General features: G+C 35.9%; 1 protein-coding gene across 14 annotated transcripts in view; it reads left to right on the top strand.

Moving 5' to 3' along the window:
* The window catches only part of SPOCK3 (SPARC (osteonectin), cwcv and kazal like domains proteoglycan 3), a 409,610-nt gene that overhangs the window by 284,533 nt on the left and 100,934 nt on the right, over positions 1 to 24,143 (top strand). For all 14 annotated transcript variants that reach the window (XM_069013676.1, XM_069013677.1, XM_069013675.1 and 11 more), the window contains one exon: positions 15,063 to 15,108. In XM_069013676.1, the coding sequence (XP_068869777.1) occupies positions 15,063 to 15,108 (46 nt within the window). The remainder of the gene's footprint in view (positions 1 to 15,062; positions 15,109 to 24,143) is intronic.

Raw genomic sequence — 24,143 nt, 5'->3', positions numbered from 1 at the left:
ATGGAAACCCTAATTAAGTGAAATAAAATCAATTTCTTGTGAGAGTAGACAAACAGTGGAATAGGTTGCCTAGACCTGGAGTTGGAATCTCTATTCCTAGAGATACTCAAAGTTTGATTGGGCGTGACTCGGTGCAGCCTTTTGTAATTGGACGTGCTTTAAGCAGGGGGTAAGACTAGATGATCTCCAGGGGTTGTTTACAACCTAGATTTATTTTATGTTTATATGGAAAATTAATATTAAATAAGAGACTTTACTATACTTAAGAAATACAAAGAAACCTCGTTCCCTAAACAGTTTGTGATAATATTTTGTGTAATTTGTGAATGTAAATTGCAAGCTTTAAATATTAGATCTGGTAGTGTTCTGTTGAGGAAGTTTACAAGATGTTCACTTATTTCCTTACTCAGAATGTGCAACTATTCATTATTTCCTAGCTTATTTAATCAGCAGGGTACAGGAAATACTTGAGGGAGAAGGATACAATAAATAAGGAATTTTCTTTTTAGCTGTAACACAAATGATACATAATTACCGAAGTTAAATTGTGGAATATGATTTAGAAAAATTATGTGTATTTATGTGTACCTTACCACAAACACATAGATATATGCACTGGTTTATAAATTTCTGAATTGTTGCTAAGTGCTGCTACCAGACTGGGAAAGTTGCTTTCTAGTCTAGTTAAAAAGAATATAGAATGGAGGATAGACAAATTTTTAGATCTTACAAAAGTAGTTTCCTTTTCTGTTGTGGTTGTCTTACTGTCTCCCTTTATCTGTGTGCACAGTGGTTTTGGGGTAGTAATTTCCCTGTCTCATGAGAGTTAAAACATCTGTTTCTGTGTTCATCATAATAGCAAAGACTAGACTAATTCTACCACCTTTCTTTTATCAGTAGGGTTTTATTTAAGCTGCTCTGCTGAGAAATTCTGAGACATATTTCTCCTCTTGAGCCTTTTAAATGTTTTAGTACTGATGCTGCTGAGGCAACTATTTTTATTTTTTAAATTGGTTTAAATTTCACTTCATAGTGACAAGAGGGGGGTGCTGGAGGAAAACACAATCTCAGGCCAGTGAGGCTGGTGCAGTGTTACCCACTTTTGGACCTACCAGTGTTGTTGGAGCATCTCTCCTAAAATCTAAGAGAGATGTTCTAGTGGAGGATTTAGGACAAAACTAAATTTGTTCAAAGGCACCATGATTTTCCTACAGTATTTCAAGGTCCACAGAGAAAACTGGACACTGAATGCAGAGGCTTGGCATAAGGATTCAGATCCCAACTGACCTCACAGTCCAAAGCAGACAGGTTCTCTCAATTATTTAATAGGGAAGATTGTTGTTTCAATGCAGTAGGTCATAGCTGTTGACCTGGAAAACATTTTCCTTTTTTTGCTTCTATCACCAAAGCAAACTACAGCTGATCCTGACAAAATGCAACTAGTTGAGGATGGGAACTCAATCTATCTAGTATCACTGAGAAGAAACAAACTGAAATGTGAATGTACTCAAGTGCCCTTTCAGGCCGTTTTTCTTTTCAGCTGAAGGAAGGTGGCACATATAGGCCATTAGAAATAATAAAGGATAGTCTTCAGCTATAGTTGCAATTTATATATAAAGTGTGTTATTACTGAACATTTCCATAGACTGAAGAAGGGAGTTGGCATCTAGACTTAAATGTTAGCTGTAGTTCTTGTTAGTGCTGAATTCACTGCAAAGATTTGGTATGTTGCTTTATTTTCCTTTTGTAACTAGCGCATTGACAGCCATGACATTCTGCTGCTGCTTGTAGCTAAGACAACTTGACATATAGAGTTTGTTGGTAAACACACAGTAAAGGCACTGAGGATTTGATTCCTGGTCTTGGTGTGTAACTTTTTTATTGCAAAACTTACATGACAGAGAAAGGCAATGATACGTGCAGTATTTTAGAGATTAGTTTTATGGTAGGTCATGATTTTCTGAATTGTCATTAGCACTGTATCTGCTGCATTCAGCCATCATTCTCTACAACTATAGCTGCTTTTGCTATCAAAGTCTTTCTGGTTTTACTTGTTGTGTTCTTTCAGTGTACTTGATAGCTGCAAAACCTTTGCTTTTTACATGACAAATTGGAATCAAATATTAATGCCAACATTTCAAGGAAATGTCAGGCAAAGAGGACATGCAGACAGAAAGTCTGATTCTCCTTCCACTTATATAGTGTACTTCTTTCAGAATCAATATAGAATTAAATTAACAGAATAGTTATCCATGACGTTTTCTTTGTAATCTCATTTTCCTATTTGAAAATGGGAAGTCTCAGCTGTTTTCTACTAGATCGGTTGTCTCTGTGCCAAGCTTGACTTGGGCAGGGTATCTGCTGGCAGAGACGTACAGTACCTTTCTGAATTTTATATGCCATATTTAATAAACCTAGTTTAGAAAAATACTTCATTTCTCTGGTGACATCACTGTAATATGGAAATATGAGAATGTGTTTAATTAGTGACAGAAGTATTATTTAATGTCAGTCTTTTAATAAGACAGGTTATGCTACTTGGTATTTCCTCATGAATTAAGCTTTGAATACAGATCCTCTGTGTTAAACAAAAAGTAGTGGCAAGTAATTGCACCCTCTTCCAACTATTAAAAGATCAATAATTATTTTTTGTATTAGAGTTTATGATAGTATGAAAAATGCAAGTACAGGTAGGCTGGATATGTTCAGGAAATTGTTATAATTAGTTGTATGTCAAAGTCTCCTTTCCTGCATACTTTAAGTATGACTCTTCTTTTTTTATTTTTTTTTCCCCTTATAGTGATTAAAATAATGGTGAAGCCTGATCCCAAGGTGAGAAAAATATTTGGAAAAGCCTTAATGGGCCTATGTGGATTTTGGGTCAAGTCTGTGGGGAAATGTTAGTGAAATCTAGGTTTAGAAACTTGATATAGTAAAATGAAAAATGAGGTGAGGTGATTTTCAACAGAATTGTTTCTTGACAGCATAATGCTATGGAGATTCTTACAGGAATATAGACTGAGGTTTAGAGGTACTATAAAAAGAACATTTAATTTGATCTTTCATCATTTTTCCTCAGTTTAGGCTTTTAACAAAGATAAATCTCATTAAAGTACTACAGAAAATTTCTAAACAGAAAAGACAATAGTTTTTTGTGAGAAGGAATAGAGAATTCTGTGTTTTCTCATCCATAGTATAGAGCACTGCATCAGGGCTTAACTCAGAAACTAAAAGGGAAAAAAAGATTAGGAAGAGGCTGAAGTTCACAAATTGCCTTCTATTTGGAAAGATCCCAAAATAAATTGCACTGTATGCTGTACAAATGATTAGCATTTGGCAACACTGGAATTAATCTCATTCTGGGGCAGGATACAGCAGATTTTTACTGCTCAGCAATATAATTCTATTTTAAGGCAAATTGAAGACTCTCACTGTTCCTAAAGCACAGGGAAATCTCAAGAATGCAAAATGCAATTTCCTAATTGGATACCAAAAAGGCTAATCTTCCTTTTCAGTGGGTGTGTGTGCGTGCGTGTGCACGTGTGTGGAGTTGTGTCAGTTGTAATTATAGCTGCCAAGAATTTAGCCAAAGGAAAATAGTCAAGTCTTCAGTGTTCAGTCCCTCTGAAGTAAAAATGCTTCTAACAGCATAGTCCTTTCTGATACACTGCTGCTCTGAGTTCAGCGTGGACTTGGTGTGTCATGTACTGAAGCATCAGCAGGGTTTCCTGCAGCCAGTGGGATTATCCTTTGTCAGTCATCCTGGCAAGGTCCAAATCTGCTAGGTTTGAGATTAAAGGCCATAATAACCTGACATAAGACCTGAGGGACTGGGATAACAGAATGCTCTTGTAGATGGGAAAGAAGGATGATGCTAGGGGTGCAGTAAGGTTGTGAAAGCAGTGTGATCTAATTTCTTTGACTGTTAAATAATCGTTTGTCTTGGTTGTGGCATTTTATTGTAGTAGTTCACAGAAATTTGGTATTGGCAGTTTGCAGTTAAGAACCAAGCATTCTGATAAGCATAGCTTTTTAATTTTCGTGTGTGTAAACGGAGTCCCTTAGTAGAATTGGTGAAAGGGAGTTAACATGCAAACATTTACCTGGTCTGAAAATATTTGTGCTGATGTCTTTGAGATCTGGAGAAGCCCTAAAGGCTGAAATAAGTAAAATGTAATTTTTAAAGAAAAGACAGTGAAAAATTTCAAGGAAAAATTCAAAAGATAATGACTAAAGGTAAAGTAGGAGATTAGTAAATGAAATTTGGAGACTATGATAGAGTCCATTAGTGCACATTGTAAGATGCTAAAGACTGCAGCAGGGTTGCCAACCAATAGACTTTTTTCTTTCAAAAGTTTCTTGTCTTAAATTTGGGGTTGTTTTTCCTTCGTCAGTTCCCAACACATGTAATGAGACTTAATTTTCTCGTGCTTGCTCTTTGCTGACACTTCTTACTGTAGAACTTTGTCCTGTCCTGTTTCACGTTCAGGATGTCTGTTACCAGAGGATCTATACCAATGTTCTGGAAACCATTTAGGAATGGGCTGCTTCTTGATCCTCGTTTTGCTCTTCTATAAGGGATGCATTGTGGAGCATCTTACAGCACCACATGCCGAAGTTGATTGGAGTTTTTCCTGTAAAGCAGGAGCTTCATAGTGTAGTGCATATGAAAACATATTTCAGAATAATGCAGTCACTAAGATCTACAAGAAATGGGTCAATTACTTTGAGTTAAATTTAGGTTGCATGTAAGAATAATTCCTTCAAGAAATTCAACACTTGGTGATATACTTGTTCATTATTCTGTGTGAATTTATTAAAAGAACAATGCTGGTATTTCTAAACTTCCATTTGTGCTTAAAATTCTGTAGATTCCCTTACTGATCCTTTGAACACTTTTATTTATTCTTTAAGATTAATTAGTAAAAGTTACAGCTTTAGGGTCTGCATATAGAATTGTTCTTGTCTGAATAGTTGCTGTTATTCACAATGAGAATGAAGCCAGTCTTTGCTCTTAACAAAAATGACTAATGGCTTTATTTTCTTTAGAAACCGTGGAAGATAGCCATTTTGGAGGAGAACCATTCTTCAGTATATTCCCTGAGGAAGACTATTCTGATGCAGCAGATTTGACAGATAACATTTAGTGATTAAAAACAGTAATAAAAAACCACATGGTACCAACGTGTGGTTCTGTACATATTGTCACTTCTGTGCCATAAAGATGTTAAGGATGATGTTAAGGGTAGTATCTCTATATATATTCAGGAAAAAAAGAGACCCCCATTTTCTTTTCCTCGCTTGCTGAGCAAAGGTGTCTGTAAATAAGCAGATGATGTCTGGTACATTTGCATGCCTAAGGGAAGAGCATTGTAGGAGCTGAGTTAGAGAAACTTCTTTAGGACCATTCCCAAATGTTTGGACTAAAACTGGGGCTAGATCATCTGCTCTGAAAAGTGAAGGAGTTGGAGGGCACAGCAAATGTTTCACACACACAGATTTCTTGCTATATCTGGGAATATTGATAGGGGAAGCTGAACTGGTCTGAGCCTTCTTGCTGCTGCTACCCTTGCTGTTAGTAAAGCTACAGATGCAGTTTGAAAGACAGAGGGTGGCCACTCTTTCTCAGCTATTTTAGGGCTTCTGTAGATGCGCAGTAAGTAGGGTGTTTTGACTCTTTCATGTTTCTCTGTAACATATCCTGATTTTCTTGGTATTTTATGAAAGTTAATATTTAATAAAATAGTTTTAATACATGTTAATGAATTGGGATACAAAGTATCATAGGTAGTATTTACTTCATGTGGGAATTTCTTAAATTGTTTTTTTCACCACACATGGTTAGTATATCAAAACAACCTTAACTCTCCATAACACAGGCGTTATGGGTGGAGTTAGGAAACAAAACATGCATGATTTCTTTAAAATTAGTTTACTTTTATTTGGGATTCTTAAACTTCACCGTCAGTAGGATTCAGCCTAAACTTCTTGTCTTGTTTATCTACCTGGTATCACCATCATGCATTTTATTTGAAACTGTTGCAACTCTCTTGCCTTAACTTAGCATAGGTTTTGGTAAGGGAGGAAATAATTGGAATGTGCAGTGTTGTCAATATTTTTTCTATTTAATATTTGCAGTTACAATAATGAAAAATGTCACAAGACAGGAGTTTCTTTAGGGATGGGGAAATTGTGGACGTGCTAGAACTAGCGTTAGAAAAATTGGAACATTAGAAAGCTTTTTGAGACAGCAGCCTCTGTTGATTTATCTGAGAAATATTGTAGTGTTATATTAATCTCCACTATTATAAACAGAACTTTTCTTTCAAAAAAACCATCTGATTAGGCAAAGTTCAGAACAGGTAAGTAATATAATGATGTTGTGAATTTTAGACTTAAATTTCACTTTAAATACAGGTTGAATGAGCACAAACTTTACTGGTTTTTGTTACAAAAGCTGGCATGTTTTTGAAAAGAAGTTGTAGGTGTGAAGTACATATCTTAAGGAGATAAATGAAAGCCTAAATTTCTTCTTAAGCACATGCGACATTTGGCTTACAAATATTTTTCTAAGAAATGAACCCTGACTTGGTTTTGTTTAAACAAACTAAGATATGCCAGTGAAATTCCTTTCATCTGTAGAGTAACTATTTCTTTTCAGTGAGATAGCTGATCTTTTCCAAATGTATCTAGTGATGAAACCCAATTCAGCTATATATTGCTTGCTGAAATATGTATTTTCCCAAATCATATGATATACTAATATTACTGTACTAAATCACCTATCACCCTGAAATCTGTATGTGCTTTTTCTGTGTTGTTCTTCAGTTTGCTAAATTTGTACTTTCCTAATGTTGGCAAGAAGTGTGGGAATTTCTTAGTATCTTACAAATCAAAAGGGATGACTGAGTTACTTACAACATAGTTCTTTTTTCTTACCAACCTTATTTTCTCTTGTCTGTATACTTGTTCTATTATTGACATTAAACTGCATGACATCTTATTTAAATTCCTCAATTGTAGATCCTAATTAACTTCTTAATATCTCTGTAGCGCTCTTGAACTGAGCCCAGTACTTTTAACTGTTTCCCTCTATTAAGTTGCAAACTTGTTTTAAACATGTGGTTTTCCTTCCATCCCATTTTCTGTTCTTATTTGCTTTGTAATGACAATAACACTGTAATTCCTCTTTCAAAATATTTTGTATTCCTTAAATTCTTCCATTTTGGACTGTTTTCACACTGGAATGTTTTTGTCTCCATGGCAGTGAGAGGTAGACTAGAACATTGTTCCGAGCCTTAGCGTGAGAGACTTTTTTTTCTCCTCTGGTGGGAGAAACATACCAAAATTCTGTCCATGCAACTGGCATGATATGGTAGATCTCATGATTATTTTTGTAATTAATTTTCTCCAGGCTGAAAAACAAACAAGCAAACAAAAGCAGTGTCAACAAAAGTATAGTATCTGTTTTGTAACTGATTCCAGGTCTTTATCCCTGACATGCTAAAAAGACAAAAATTTTCACCTTCCTGAATGAAAATTGAAGAGTAGCGCTTTTTTTCTCCTCTTCCTGTGGTCTATGTTTAGGTATGTTTAAAAAAGTATTTTCCAAAAGCTGCATAATGGCCAATGCCTTTTCAAATCCTTTCTTAGGCATTTGGTTGACCTTTAAAACCTAGACTGTTACTGTCCTTGTGCCCTCTGTGTGTCCTTCACATCTTACAGGATTTCTGTGCTGAGTATGATGCAACAGTTTTTATAGCTGCATTATACAGAAGAAGGCGGGTGGAGGGAGGGGGAGAGAAGAGTTTGAAAAGACAAGTTCCATGAGCTCCTGTCATTTGTGGAGTAGTGCAGCATTTGACACAGAAGGTGCATTACACCCACCATTCTTGCCTTGTGCACAAAACTGTTACTTCATTGTACAAGGCTCTCTGGCTGTTCAAGTACCCTTGGTGGGTCTCTGCATGGAGTATTTCTTTCTTAGCTTTTATTTTTTAAGATGTTAGCTGTTTATGCCAGTTTCCAGAGATCCCCTTTATACAGTTCACCATTTTTTTGTAGACACAAACCATAACCTCTCAATCATATTGTTACTCTCTTTCAAGCCCCACAGATGCGATATGAGCTCCCTGCATAGTCTGTTACTGTTCTGCCACACTTGGCTGTGCTGTGGCATTGTATGCAGAAGTCAGGGAGTAACTTCTGCCCTTTTTGCCTTGGGCTGGTGCATTAGTGAAGTGACACCTGAGGAAGTGGACCAGCAATTGGTGTATGAAATACCTCAACAGGCATATGAAAGTCCCATGGATAGTCTTTTACCTCACATATGTAATCTATTTTCTTTTTTTTTCTCCTATTGTCTAGCAAATGTATTTTAAGGGCTTCCTCACAAGTTGAATTTTGAAAGCATAATAGGAAGAGCATGACCAGAACTTTTTGTATTTGTAGTGAAAAGATGGTTCATTATTTCTTTTATTCATGATGAGAAATACGAGATGCACTTTTAAATAAACATTTTTTCAAATTTTACTGGGATTTAGGAGCTTGTAGTATTTGTGCTTTGATATTAATTCCTTCCTTTTCAAAATGTTTTTCAGTATTTTCTCTGTATTTCTGAATATATGTGAGCATTTGGTATTTCTTGGCAATACTGTGCTATTCAAACTTGCTGTTAGTAACGCTGCTAGTACCAAATAGACAGCATCCACAGAAATCTTACTGAATGGGAGCTGTGCAACAGAGAGAAAAGTGGTGGCTCCTAGCCCAGCTTCGTCAGTTGTACTAGAAGCATGAGGCAACGGAAGGGAGCAGGGTAAACATTCGATGTGGGGAGCTGAGTGCCAGAGTCACTGGAAGCAGCTATTGATTGTAATAGTGCTTTGCCAGCCCCATGAATGCAGGCCTCAGGGGTGGCACGGCCCAGGAGCTGGAGCCGCAGAGGAAGCTGACATCAGCCTCCCTGGAGCTGGCACTGAACAGCGAACCAGTGTCCTTTCACCTGTCAGTCCTGCACCCTGCTCATGGAGGCTGGGTGCCAGACGAGTAGAAAAAGAGTTTTGCAGCAAGGCTCTATCTTGCTTGCAGGTGTTTAGGTCTTTGCCAGAGGAACAGTCCTTATTTTGGAGTTTTTCTCATGTTGGTTCTTTGAGTTACTAAACTGAATGTTATCTTGACTTCTTGATTCTCAGAAGTATTGATGTGAGGGGCCACTACCTTTGCCTGTATCTGAGTACTTTGTGCACTGAATTCCTTGTGGTGGTTTTGGCTAAACTAGTTATGTTTCTCTTGGGAGACTTAATCTGGAGTCAAAGCTGGCAGAAGTCGCTGTTTTGCTATCCTGTAAATATCTTCTGGACTTGTTTTTTTCTAATTTCATAAGTGTAATGTGAATTTTTTAAAAAAAATTTTTTTTGAAACCTTGATTCACGGAAGAAGGGTTCCTGCTCCGTGCAGTTCTTAAATATGGCTTTATGGGACGCATAATGGGTATTTCAGCTGGTGAGAAGAGGGAGATCCTGTTGAGAAGAAAGTATCGAGCCAAAAAATGTGCTAGCTACAATAGTCCCTGCCCTCCTGGAACTAGTTCTGCTCCTAGTTCTACTGCAGACCTGTAGCTATATGACATCACATAAGGTCTGACAGATCAAGCAACCTATTGAATGCATCTGGGACAATTAGTAAAAAATGTGCTAAGAAGCACATGGTCCATCCTGGCTTCCTGCCTTCACAGATGTTCTGAGAGATACAAGATCTTGTGATAGTAAATATGGTGCTGGGGGGTGTGATATCTGCCTTATTCTCATGTGTGCACTATCCTGCATTTAATGGGCTAAACTAGCACTCTACATTTGTACAGCAGCGTGCTCACATGGCTTATGATAGATCAAATGTCTGTGCAGGTCAGCAGAGATGAAAACCAGCATCTGATAGGCAAGTGAGAATCCACATGCTGCTGAACAGCATGTCTGCATCCTGGATGAGAATTCCAGATTGGCTCATGTTTCAGGCTGAGGAATTTTCTAGTACCTAAGCATAATTTATGTTCCTGGTGCAACTTATGCTTCCTCAGTTACGGTTTATGTTTTGGGGTAGTACTCTCATTAGATGTGCGTATCTTACTTATTCTGTGTGTGCTGTCTGTGGCCCTCATTTATTTGAGGAAACCACAGTATTTAGTACTGGAAGATCTCCTGTATGATGGCAGCTTTGTTGTTGTCTCATCCTTTTATTCATGTAACAGTTCTCCACGTGACCAGCGATTTAAGGCTTCGTAGGATAATGACAGTCTCCCTGACATTAGACTGAAGGTCCTGGGCAAAATACAAGTGGAAAAAAAATTTCTGCACACATTCCATGCTTGCTTTTTCCTGCACTGGAAAGAGGTTGGTGCAGAGTTATCAGATGACAACCCTAGCCCAGCTCTTTCACTGAGACTTAGGATACAAATATATGTTACAGAGTCAGTTGGGGAGATTTGGGGCAGATGAGTCAAATCCTCTGCTATTGGTCTGGTGCTAAGACGTAAATGGGAGATACTTGATGAGCTCAAGTTTGCTGCAGAAGTGAGCTTGAGGCAAGGGGAGAGCTGTGATGCGGGACAGCAGGCTCAACTGAGTTGGCTTGTTGAAGTGGAATCTGAAAATAGCACAGCTACCAAGTAGCAAAGACCTAGCCTAAAAGAGGTAAAGAGCTTTCGTGTTGGATGAGAAGCAGATGTGTGTACTTGAGATGCGGATAGAAGAATTGGAATAGTAAGCCCCTTAAGAACTCCTTGAAATTAAAAAGTGAAATACTCAATAGGAAAACAGCTAATGTCAGTGAGGAAAAAAAAAAATCTAAATTTAATACTGTAGGTTTTAAGTTTTTAGGGAGCATGTGCAGCCAGAAAAACTTTGGCTTCTGAAATTGTCAGATGCAATTCCATGTCCCTCTACATATTAAAGCAGTAGCTCTTCTTTGTTAAAAACAAACCAACCCCTCTGTAGAAATAGGGAGGCCAGCAGTAAAATGTATTTTTTGCATTATGATAAGTCATATAAAATCTGAGTGGAATTTTGTTTGGGCAGAATTAAGTTTGCTGTTCAATAATGTTCAGGAAATCTTGTCTTTCCTGCTTTGGTAAATGTAGAAGTACTGTTTCTTGAAAAGTTACTATAAATCAAGCCTGACATTGAGCAGTTGCCTATTAGGCTTCTAAAACTGATAGTTTGTAATTCATCATCAATATAAATATATCAACATCAACATAAATAGCAATATCCCTGTGTTGCAGCAGTGAAATTCTATTTCAGTAAAATATAAGTTCAGAAAACTGCTTCAATTTTAGTGGATTCTCTGTTACAAATCAGCTTTGATTTTAATATATTAGTTTCTATTGTATAGGTCATAATAGAGCTAACATGTTGCATACAAAACAAGGGCTGAGTTTTCTTTATCCAGGTTTTCAGGTCAACCTTGGTCTGAAGGTTCTTGTTCCTTCCTTGCCCTTGGACACCTGCTCTTCTCTGAGTCAGTCATCCTATCTACCATGTATTATTATGTTCTTTAGAATATAGATTTCTGTTCAAGTGATGCCAGCATCTACAGAAAAAATTGTAGAGGAGAGATCACTTAAATAATGTAACAAGTATGCTGCAGAGGAAAGAAATGTAATAGGATCATAGGTTCTATGTCTATTGAAAGATGAAAACTTCCACTGCATAACTACATTGTCATGTGTAGGTTAGGATTTTTGTTTGGGTTTTTTTTTTCCATTGAGCTGTTTTCTCTTTTACCATACTTAAATGTGTATTTTCTTAAACTTATGTAATAACTCCTTTTTAAGAATGAGGGAATACATGTAGAAGAATATTGAAGTCCAAAAAAAAAGCAATAAAAGTGTTCAAGGCAGAGTATTTTTTTTTCTATTTTTTAATGTCTTTTCTGATTAAGCTGCTGTTTTGATTCCTTTGGTTGGGTTGTCAGATTTTCAGATGACATTGATGATTTCTTTTTATAGTAAGACCTTTCCAGGAAAAAAAAAAATAGTCTCAAAGTGCATAAATAATTGTAGCATGAGCTTAAGTTCTTAGAAACACTTCATCGCTATGACCCTGAATGAGTGTAATGCTTAAACATGCATAATTTTAAGGCATGGATATTAAACTCGTTGAAATCCATCATCCATGGCTATTAGAAGTGCTTTGTGTCTTTCAGAGAGACACTTGAAAGAAATACTGACATTTCACAGTTTCAAGTAGAGCAGTAAGAATGAGTTTTCTGTTTAAAATGTATGAATACCTTTGGCTGGAAAGTGTTGAAGAAGTGGTATGGTTACTGTTTCAAATCTGTGGCTTTATTCTGTGTACTTTTACAACTTGCCCTTTAACATGCTCAGGACAAAGGCAGTGAAACTCCTGAAGAAATTTGGAAGACTGTCCTGAGATCCTGAGACATTGCCTTTTGATTTTATAGATTGTTAAAGGATGCTTTACCTAGAGATGCTGTGATGCTACCCAGCCTTCGCTGTAAACTTCATTCTGTTTTTATACTAAAATGAAAATTATATAATGATCTTGATTACATTCTGCAGAGGATATTGAACATTATTATAATCAAACTTACTGACTGAAGATCAGGAAAGGTCTGAATGTAACAGGAAGCCAGGTTCTTCTGCAGAAGGTTAAACAGCTTTAGGAATATTTGTAAAATTGTGACGCTATCATTTATTGAAGCAATTTCTTTACTTAATCTGACAATTAACAATTTAAATTGTTTGTAGAGGCACATAGGCATTTTGTTTAATATATCCAACAGTGGATTTTATTTAAATAACAGCTGATTGGAAAAACTAATTCTTTAGGAAAATCAATATAAGTATATATGGTTTATGGGTATTTATATTTTGGATTTAAGACAGAAAATTCTATGCCAACTGTAATCCATTCAAATCATGGTACAATTTAAAAAACCAAAACCACGGACACAACCTAGAGAGGTAGGCATATTGGGGAGAAGAATACAGAACAAAATAGTGTTGTGTTGTGTTGTGTATAGGTCCATAATGCTGCTTCATCTTGAATGCTCTGCACAATTCTAGTTACCAGGAAAACTGACTTGGAAGAGATTCAGAGAAGGGTAACAAGAAAGGTATGGAGTTGCTTTGTAGACAGAAGTAAGTCAGCAAGACTTCTAACAATGCCTGAGGGATGATGATGTATTTGGGATCTGTGAAGTTGTCTGAAGTATAGAGATGAACAAGAATTGATTTATCTTCTGAATGGCTTGAGGCCAACTCGAGAACATGTAATTTATACAAGCCCCACTTGTATAATCTTCCTTAAGCAAAATGCAGGATGCTTTGCCTTGGCAGGGATTTTTGTCACACTCAGGATGACTTCTCTTTTGTTCTTGTAGCTTTATGTTCTAGATGTTTTAATTTTTCATCATTTTAATAATAACAACAACCCTGTTTCTGCACGGGCTCATTGTGGATGAACATTGTTGATGTAGTAGAAATGGAAAGAGAATCTACCACTTGATGTTCTTTCAAGAATTTTAAGTTTTGCCACTCTGGTGTGATTCATGGAACAGCATTGCATTACAGCTGGTTCAAATCTGTTCAGAACACCACTGTAGGAAAAACAACATAGTGACTATTAGGAGGAATATTTGAAAAATGCTGTCATAATTGTAATTTCTGCTTATTTCTCATGTGATTAAGATTTCTGCTTATTTCTCATGTGATTAAGAAAAAATTATATGCCTGTGTGTATTTTATTACTTTAAAAATATAGTAATTAAAAAGGCAAATAACATACACTTGTTCATAGATTGTTAATCTGTGCAGCACCAGAGTAAAGGAATTGGTAAGTATTGGTACAGAAATACGGTTCTATTTTGCACTTCCAGATTCTGCTCACTTCTTTCTTTCTCTTTCAAAGCACACATTTTCATAACATTTTTACTAGTAAAACATAATCAGTCAAATACGGTTTAGGCTGCAACCACTTTTTTGTTCTCTTTTCTTTTGGGGTAAAAACCCAATGAGTGTTCTGTACCTGCAAAGACGTATTTGGGGCTTGATCATTTTTAACTTCTGACTGTGTGGCTTTGACAGCTATATGAGATTCACATTTTCTCCATAGTTAAATTTTTTATAAAGTGAGGTTTTTTTAAAGTGATCTTTTAGCAAGAGGGATGAACTGCTGGATTTGACAGTACACCCACTGCATTTTATTAATTTATGCAGACTTTAAAATGTTTGTTACAATCTTTTAAATATTTTTTTCTAGAGAATAGTTAGTTAGATTAAGGCATAATAATAAATAATTCCAGGCATTTTGTGTGCCACCTGTTATCTGAGATGTGCAGATCAATCTGTTGTCTTGGGTATGAATTAATAATTTATTACCAAATTTCTCATAATCTTGAAAGCAATTTATTTAATTCAAGTTTTTCCTTCTTGGAATTGAAGCCTAATACAGCTGATGACATAATTAGGAAGATATTTTATGTTTATGAAGATGATTTGTAGAAAATAGAGCTAATTAGACTGACTTAATGAAAGATCTTGCGAATGCACTTAAAACTACAGAGCAAATTACTTTCCTAAAATTCACATATTCTTTAAAATAGCTGTATTTTATTGATGATGACTTTGAAGTTTTACTTTTGAAAAATTATGCATTGAAAATGTAATTAAGTTTTTCAATACCTTAGAAGTTAAAGTACAGGAAAACTATTGTAATATTTTAAAAGCAATGTTAGAAACGTTACGTTTGTGAGTACTGTGAGTAAGACATTTTCTATTTTAAATGCTAGTATGTAACATTTCTGAATAGCATTTTTACTCTATGAAGTGATGCGAATGGCCTCTGAATTGCACTGTTTTATTCTGTGTAAGTAATTTGTCCCATTATGATAACTGTAATCTTTTTCTCTCCTTTTTTATTTTATTTTGCTGCTTGCGTTTTCTAGGAAGTAGAGGTTGGTATGCTTCTTCTCTCTTTTATGATACTGTGAGCTTTTTGTGTACTCCTTATGTTTTTACTAAATTTCTGTTGTTTCTCCCTCTCCAGGATGATTATTTTCGTACATGGAGTCCGGGTAAACCATTTGATCAAGGTAGGATTCCACTCCTAGTTATTTGTATGGGACAAAATTGAAGTAATTATATTTGTTCTTCTGTTCTAGAATACTTACAGAATTCTGTTAATTTGTGTAATTTTCTGTGTCTTCAAATAATTAATTTAAAGAGGACCAAAAAGTCAGCCTAATCATCATTTAACATCTGTGATTTTTTCAAACATTTACTGATTAGAGAAAGAGATGGGAGCATTAGAAGCCTCTGAAGTAGCTTAAAGTTTCCCTTGGATAAACATGAGGTTTGAAAGATTTTGTTTTATTTACATATTTAAGTTAGGAACGGATGTGCGTTCAGTAGGACATCTGACAAAAAACAGGCACGGAATCTAATATTTGTCTTTTGCAGTCAAGAAAAAATTATTAGGATTTTGAATGTCTCTTTATATCCATCGGATAAAAGATGATCTAGAAACTAATTTTGGGAATCTGTCATGTTCAAGTGATCTGTCTTGAGGCAAAATGCAGCTGGAGCTTTGGGAATGCTGCAGCACAACAGTTTTAGGCTGAGAATAATATGGGCAAATGCAGCAATTATTCCCATTACACATTCCCTCCCCAGGCACTGGAACTTAATATTTACTGTGAATATAATCCCATTCATGAATGTTGTTTCAAAGTGTATCGCTGCCATTTTAAAACTGCTGAGAATCTTGAGACTTTTTTAAATTGCTATGAGAAATGCTTCAGGGACTTCGTCTTTTCTGATTATACCAGTGGCACAAATGCAATGAACAAACAGTGCAGAGGCTTGTAAACAAGAGACCAAGATAAAAATATGTTGCAATAGTAGTGTTTATTCAATTTAAAGAACTTTCTCCTCAATGGATAATCACTTATAAGGGATATTATTTTGTTGTAATATTTGAAAAATCTGTGGTTCAAGGAATTGGTAGTTGTGAGTATTATAAAAAACATTAGTATCTTAAATTTAAGCCCTCCAGTCCCTAAAGGGGCCTACATGAAAGCTGGTGAGAAGAGACTTTTTACAAGGACATGTGATATGACAAGAGGCAATGGCCTTAAGCAGGAGGAAGCTAGGTTTAAATTAGGTATTAGGAAGACCTTCCTTACTACAAGGTGGGGTGAGATGGGGTGAGATGGGGTGAAGAACTGGAACAAGTTGCCCAGAGAGACTGTGAGCTTCCCATCCCTGGAGCTGTTCAAGACTGGATGGGGCTCTGAGTAACATGGTCTAGTGAAAGGTTCACTGCCAGCAGTGAACAGGGGCATTGGAATGATGATTTTTAAGTTCTTTTCCAAACTTAACTATTTTATGATTCTATGAATAGTGTTTTAATTCATTTTTCCATACTTCAGTGTATTTTGAAAGGCCTTCTTATGTTAATGTATTTAAGTATGTCAGAATTTCCCACATAGACAGATCTGTGTAATTCTATTTGTATTAATAAGAGTGGCTATGTGGAAATATATGTCCAAGCATTCTAGGAAGGTAGCCCTTACTATGAAAATGTATAATGGTATTTATTCCTGGGCTGCAAAATCTATTTTAAAAGATGGAAAAATACTATGATTTGCATTGCAATCCACCAGCACCATTTCTTAAAGTAACATCTGACATTTGTCCAAAAAAAAGAACTTGTTCCCACTGACCTCGTTTGCTTGTATCCTTATAAGATAGAAAAACATATTTAGATGTTTTGACTATGTTTTGTATGTGTGTATATATGTGTATACACCCCTAAATGTTTATGTATTTCTATAAATATCACAATGTAACTTGTTAATAAACAATTATGTGGGGCAGGTATTATTGTTGGAATAAATCTGAGTGTTCTACTATCATATGTAATTACTGCTAAAAGGCAGGTTTTGCTCTTTCAGTGGTTTTAGAAATAAGCAACTAGGATGTTTTGTGTTTAGGACTATTCCAAGTTGACTACCTTAGTAGCTTTAATTTATGTTTTATCAGTTCTTACTCAGATTAACCTCCCCATACACACACAATATTTTGTGACACATTTTCTATACACCACTTTTACATCAGAAGAAAATATACAGGATACTTCTGATACATTTTATTTTTAGACTACAGATGGTAGCAGAGCTTGGAGGGTGTAACTATTGAATGAAATCGCATACACAAAGACAGTGGTGTAATTTTTTAAAGTGGAAAGGATGTTTTCCTTTACTCAATAAATACCTTGGAGGAAAAGTGGAGTATATTAATGCAATTGCAAAAATGCAGAATGACATTTCTGTGGAGGTTGAACACCCTGAAGGTATAGTTGGTTTGTAGATGTATTTATACTTGTAGACCATTCCATTGAATTATTTTTTGCTTTTGTAGTATCAGGTTGTATTAGATGTCTGTTTACAGCAGGAATATTGTAGATACTGCTGTACAACAAAACCAGACTTTGAAGCTGTTTCACTCATATTAGTTTAATGTTTGCCTTTTAGCTCTTTGTATTTCAGCTACCTAGTTCTGTAATAATTTGGGTAACTAAGGATATCCAAATATGTGCAAACATGTCTCTATAATTTGCAAATACATTTCTGTACTGTGAACTGAAATAATTTACAGTCATATTCAATAAAATAATTTGATTCACTCATTTGCAAGCCCTGGGAAGTCATAAGGGAGTTTAATGAAGATCCATTAGTTGAAGATTGAAAAGAGCCATGTACATTTAACTTTGCTGCATTTGATATGTGCTCTCATGATCTAGTTTTTGTAGCAGAACTACTGATGTTTTTAAACTAGAAATATATATCCATCATTTCCAAGATAAGTTGCAGTGCTTTGCAGTTAAAATGTATCGCATAGCACTTTAAAATGTTGTCTCAGATAAAGAAATAAAACTGTCTTTATAGGAGAACACAATGAATTTCAAAAAGAGCAGAACTGAAAAGCTTTTAAAAATATTTTGTGCTTCTTTACTAGTAAGACTAAACTATCTTTAATCTGGTGAACAGTTTCCACTTTCAGGCATTTAGATATGTTTAGGAATCCTGCTTACTAATGAAGTACACTAAATCCTATGGTAAAGAGATTCCCACTGCTTTATGATACTTTCAGCTAGCCCTTGCCTGGGAAGATCCCTTGTAGATGTCTGAGGAACTCTTAATTGGTGCTTTTTCTTAATTATCTGATGCTGTGTTTAAATGATTATTTTATGATTTCTCTTTTATAAATTTATCTACTGTGGTAACACCACAAAAGTGCCTTGCCCTATACAATTCACAGAGTTGGCTCCTGACTCAGGTTCACTGGATGATGCACATCTGCTTCTCTAGTTACGGCTTAAAAATTGTTTCAGTATTTATTTCTGTGGGATCATCGAATGGATTCTAAATTTTATAGCTATTTTTAAAAGAGGCTGTAGAAAGGATTTTTGAAGCTACACTTAGCCCATAATAGGAGGTTCTGCTTGCCTTCAGTTGCAGTCTAAGCTCTTATTCTTGCTCTCTGACGCCTTTGCTTTATGTCCTGATGTTAGGTCTAGAGTCTCACCATATTGTGGATTATTATAAGATAAAGTAAAAAGTGAGGTTTTTGTTTGTTTTTAACATGGCTGAATCCTGGATTCAGGTGGCTGCTCAGTCCCACAAATAATTATGTCAGAAAAGTGGAAGTGCGGCGCAGGGTGACGATGGCTGGCCGGAGGTACAGCACCAGAGCTTCCAGAGCTGGCAGTGTGCTGAGCAAAGGGTGTGTGGAACTGTTTCTCTGCAGTTACAAACCTGCTAAAATTTAGACTTGCAAATCTCTTGCTTTAGAAGTCCAGCTTTTCTCTATTGTGCTGGGATATCCCAGGTAATGGTCAAGTCCCTGAGGGCTGCGTACTTGAAAATATTTTAATGTGTACTAGGACTGCTTTTTCTTTACAGGCTCACTTAAAGGCCTAATTTCCTTATGTTTGCCACAGAAATTAAACAAGAAGGCATGTAAAACAGCTAATAGAGGCATGTATTAAGACTATGAAATTAGAAATTATATTACTATTTAATGGTGAGGGAAATAGTTTAATAAATCCCTTTAAAAGAACCAAACAATAAGCAAAGACTGTAAAGAAGAAAAAAAAAAAAGGCTGTACATAGTTTTACTTGAATAGCAGAATGAAACTTGAAATATTAAAAGTTGTCTTTTTGACCTATTTAACTTGTTTATAAAAACCTGTTAATCGGTAAAATTAGAAATAAAAAGAATGTTAAGGCATACTGTTAACAGAATGTATTTTATGTGGAGGTTATCATTCCATTTTAACAAAAGTACATTTCCTGGTCCTTTTTGTTATTCCAGACTTCTTCAATATCCAGGTATATTTATATTTCTGATGTATTTGATACTTCATACAAATAGTCTACTGGATTCTGGTTTAGTTGGTTTACAAAATTTAAAAGCTGAAGTTGGTTACAGTAAAATGAAATTATGATTAAAATTCCTTCTGTAACTGAAGAATACATAATGAAATACAGAAATTAGAGTTCTCCAAGAGACAAAAATAGAATCCTTAAGGTTGGAAAAGACCTCTAAAATGATTGATTCCAACCGTCGCCCAGCGCTTCCAAGCCCACCACTAAACCATGTTGCTGAGTGCCACATCTACAGATCTTTTAACTACCTCCAGGGACAGTAACTCAGCTGCTTCCCAGGGAAGCCTTTTCCAATGCTTGGCAACCCATTCAAGGAAAAAAATTTTTCCTACTATCCAGTATAAAACTTCCGTGGTACAACTTGAGGCCATTTCCTTTTTGTCCTGTCACTTGTTAGCTGGGAGAAAAGATGAACTCCCGCCTCAGTACAGTCTCTTTCAGGGAGTTGTAGAGGATTAAAAGGTCTCCCCTGAGCTTCCTTTTCTCCAGGCTAAACAACCCCAGCTCCCTCAGATGTTCCTCATCATATTTGTGCTCCAGACCCTTCCCTAGCTCTGTTGTCCTTCTCTGGACACGCTCCAGTGCCTCAATGTCTTTCTTGTAGAGAGGGGCTCAAAACTGAATATGGGATTTGAGGTGCAGCTTCACCAGCGCTGTATCTTACAGCATGCTGTTTTCCAACAATAATCATCTTGGCATGTGAGATAATAGATGGGAGAATTTTCAGGAATATGCATTTCTGCTCTTACAGGTCTGGAAATGTTTCTTTGGCCTCCTTGCCCAGTTTGAAGAACCCAGAAGTCAGTTCTGACGCAGCCAGCATATCTCTAAATTACAATTTAGTGTATTTCGGAAAGGGTAATATAATGCTTAACAGTTTGCTAGTGATGCATGACTATTGTGAATGTTGAAGTAGTCTTAAGGTGTTACTTCTTTTCTGCCAAATCAAGAAAGTGAACATTTTGATTTAAAAATAAAAGACAAAAGTGCTTCACTAAAGCTGAAACCATAAAAACTGCTGAAAACATGAAAAGGATGCCAGTGAAGTATGCACTTGAATTTCTACTTGCCTTAGCAGGTTTGGATATCTTTGCAGAATATTTGAGAGTTTTTTATTATATATAGAAGAAACTGAATGTATTTGTCTTAATTTTGTTGCTACCTACACAAGTCTGAGCTCAAAATAACTATGTTCTTTGGCAATTTAAATAAATAGGATAATTGCTGAATTGTCACAGATCCTGATAAGGGGGGCATTTCACTCTATGTGGAGTTTCTCATTTACATCTCTTTCTGAGCTATGGGTAGCCTGTTCTCTTGTAAACTTTCAAGGAATAGCCAAAAGAGAAAACACAAAATAACAGGCATGTTTTTGAAGCAGGGATCACAGATATTTGTGAGGGGGAGAATTTCTTATAATTTAGTCACTGCACAAGTGGCTTAAAAAAGTGTGGCTCAATGAAGATGCTTGTTTTAAAGGGAGTGGAGAAAGAATGAGTGAAGTATTTGAAATATTGAAAAAGAGATCAAGCTTTAGTGGGTTTCTTCCAGAGGAAGAACAGAGATTGGCAGGCGTAATTTGATTATTTTAGCATTTATTTTAACTTACATTATCAGTACTTAGAATACCAGGTACCATGTTATGAATCAGTATAACAGCATTTTTATGTCCTTTTTAGAAAAACTTTAATTGCATCAGTGAGCAAAAAGGAAATATGCAGTACTTTGTGTCAGATGGTAATAACTTGGTATTAGATGTTTGTTGGTTTATCAGAACTTTTGTGTAGTGTAACTACAACCATTGAAGGGCAGCTAGAGATTTGGTGCTAATGTGCCAGAGTGAGGTAATATAGAACATTAGGAACAGTGGTGCTTTTTTACAGAAGCCTGATAAAGAGACTTTACACAATTGTCCCTTAGTCATCACTTCTGAGCACTTGTGAGAGTAGAATTTCTTGGGTAGAAGCCACCTCCGTACACACAGCCACCTTAATTATTGAAGCACTTGCTCACAAGTTAGAAATCAGACTAGACAACCAATGATGTTCAGGGATTTGAATCTAAACTTTTAATTACTTTTTTGGCTACCTAAAGAAAAACCTGCACTCTAGTCTTCTTACTGAAGTTGTAAATTCATGTGTCCAGATGGAACTAGTGTTCAGGAAGATTCCTCTTGTGAACATCCAGCTGTAGTTACCCATTCTACTTTTTGTGCTATATAGTGAATCTTACATGGCAAATACAGTCCCTGGGAAAAGAAACAAAAATGTGAGATTCTTCTTTTTCAGAACATCCCCATCAAGTTACTGAGGTAGGCTATTTCTTGTTTATTCTCTCATTTTTATTTATAAATTTCAGATTGTTAGCTGCACAGTGAATCATTTTCTTGTTGAAGTTAAAAGGTGTTTATTCTCAGTAGATATGTTGCATAGTAAGATGGGCTTTTCTTGTTATGAGTCCACAGCAGTGTGGATTCAAGCCATCTGTGACTGAGGAGGGTCTGGATGTGCACATGCAAATTTTGAATGATGATCGCTGTACAGTTTAGGCAAAAGATAACCATTTACCACTATTAATTTTAATTAAATGTTCTGTGTTAGCTGACAAGAGCAACTGAGTGTTTATGTGCTCTGCCTTGCTCTTCTCCCTGCTGTTACTGGAAGCTGTGATGCTGGGGTTCTGCAATTGTCTAGACCCACACCACTTTTTAGTGAGAAATCCTGCTACAGCAGGTGAGAAATTGTCATCTTTTAAAATGGAGAAGTAAAGATGGTCTTTAGATACCTTCAGGAATTGTGTGGTTAATCAAAGGAGGCAGTATGAGTCATTCCCTTCTACAACTCTGTCTGCCTTGGGTTATAACCCAGTCATTTGACCTGATTATTAATATTTTGGTTAAAACTTTCAGATAATTTAAGGTTTTTTTCTCCCTCTATTTTCAAATATGAAAACTTTGTAGGCAAAGAAGTCAAGTGTTGCCTTTTAAAGTAGAGGAACTAAATGACTCATGGGATGCACAAAGCATAGCTGAAGTTTTGGTAAGTGGAAATAAAATACTTAGTTGCTTCTTTTGCCCATCAGAAATGAGTCAGAACTCTGGAGGAAGGAAATAGACTTTATGTCTGAAAGCTGTCCTTAACCTTTTCTCACCTTTCATTTTACTGGGAGTGGAAAGTAAGGAACATGTTAGAATACACTCAAAAGATTGTGGAATAATGATAATTTACTGTGGTTTCTGTCACAGTGTTCCCGTTCAGAGTATTCCTATGTTATGGCTTGCCAGTCTTTATTTCCTATTACATTCCCTATAAAAATGATGTTCTGACTAATGTCAGTTTTTGGGAGCACTAGCTGTAAATTAACTTACAGAAGGGATGATGGGAAGCTTTTCTTAATTGCTTTTCCAAATTTGAATTATAAATAAAGAGATCCATTAGTAATAATTGAATAAAGTTTTTGAATATTAATTGCTTCCTTCGTATGTGAGAAGAACAAATCCATAGTAATCTATAAAAGTCACCAGAAGTTCCTAATTGTGTTTTGTAATTTTTCGGGAGAGCAACTTTTCTTTTACAATGTAAGTTCTTAGAGAAATAGTAGATGTTAAAAAGTATTTTGTACTTTTGAAATGCTTTTTGTGACAGTGATATTTTTCTGCTTGTTGAAATTTGACATTTCATGGTATTGTAGCCCAATATATGGACAAATGTATAGTAGGCATGTAGACAAATAACCTATAGCAAGTGCACTTTCCTGAATATTAGAAGCTGTGTAAAGCTGAACATTATCAAGTTGTTAAAGCTAAGATCAGACCTGCATCTTTAGAAGCTGGCTGTATGTGACAGTCTAGGAGGTCAGCTGTTACCATAATGAAGAGATGATTTCTGACAAGACTTACATAAATATATCTCTTACATCTAGAGTCTCCTTACCACAGTGCAAACCTTCACTTGTTTTCAATAGCAGTGTAATTGTGCTGTACAATTGATGTTTTCACTTCAATTATGGGGGGAAAAAGGCCTCTACTTTTCATAAATATGATGATATTTTAGTAAATGTTAATTGGATAAAAACTTGGATTGATACCTGTTTCATGTTGAAGACAAATGCTGTGAGGAATACCTCCGTCCCACTGGGGAATTTTGACTCTTGGGATGATTTTGGCGTGAACATTGTACTGTTTGAAAGCTACTTATTTTAGCAGAAATGGAAAGACATGTGGTGTTGCCTGTGCAACTCTGCATACTCTGAATGAGATGAGGGAATGCCAGGAATGTTTTGTTAGGGATGGCTAGAAGATGCAGTGAGGAAGTAAAGCCTTAGTGCCATGTATTTCTTGATATGAGTTACATGCTTAGAGGAAATCTGTGGTACTTTTCCTGGAATAAATGTATGCATTTTCATAATAACTAAGTTTAAGATATTTAGGATGACTCCTTGTCGAGACCAGACATGTAATCAGTTATGTCTGTGCATTGTAAGGGGAGTTCCGTTCTTCCCCAGCGCAAAGAACTTCAGACCCCATTTTTGAAAAATGCTTTTCTTGTGGTTTAGCTTTTATTTCTCATGAAAATTGTCCATTTGTCAGTTCCAAGTATCAAATAAAACAGGCTTTTTAAAAAGGCATTTCCATGCTTTTGTAAATATGTAATTTCTTTAGTCCTTTCAAAGCTGGC

The sequence above is a fragment of the Aphelocoma coerulescens genome, chromosome 4 (genome assembly GCF_041296385.1).
Source record: "Aphelocoma coerulescens isolate FSJ_1873_10779 chromosome 4, UR_Acoe_1.0, whole genome shotgun sequence".
In the NCBI taxonomy this organism is placed as follows: Eukaryota; Metazoa; Chordata; class Aves; order Passeriformes; family Corvidae; genus Aphelocoma; species Aphelocoma coerulescens.
Note: the sequence above shows the minus strand (reverse complement) of the source record. Positions and strands in the feature narration are given on the sequence as shown.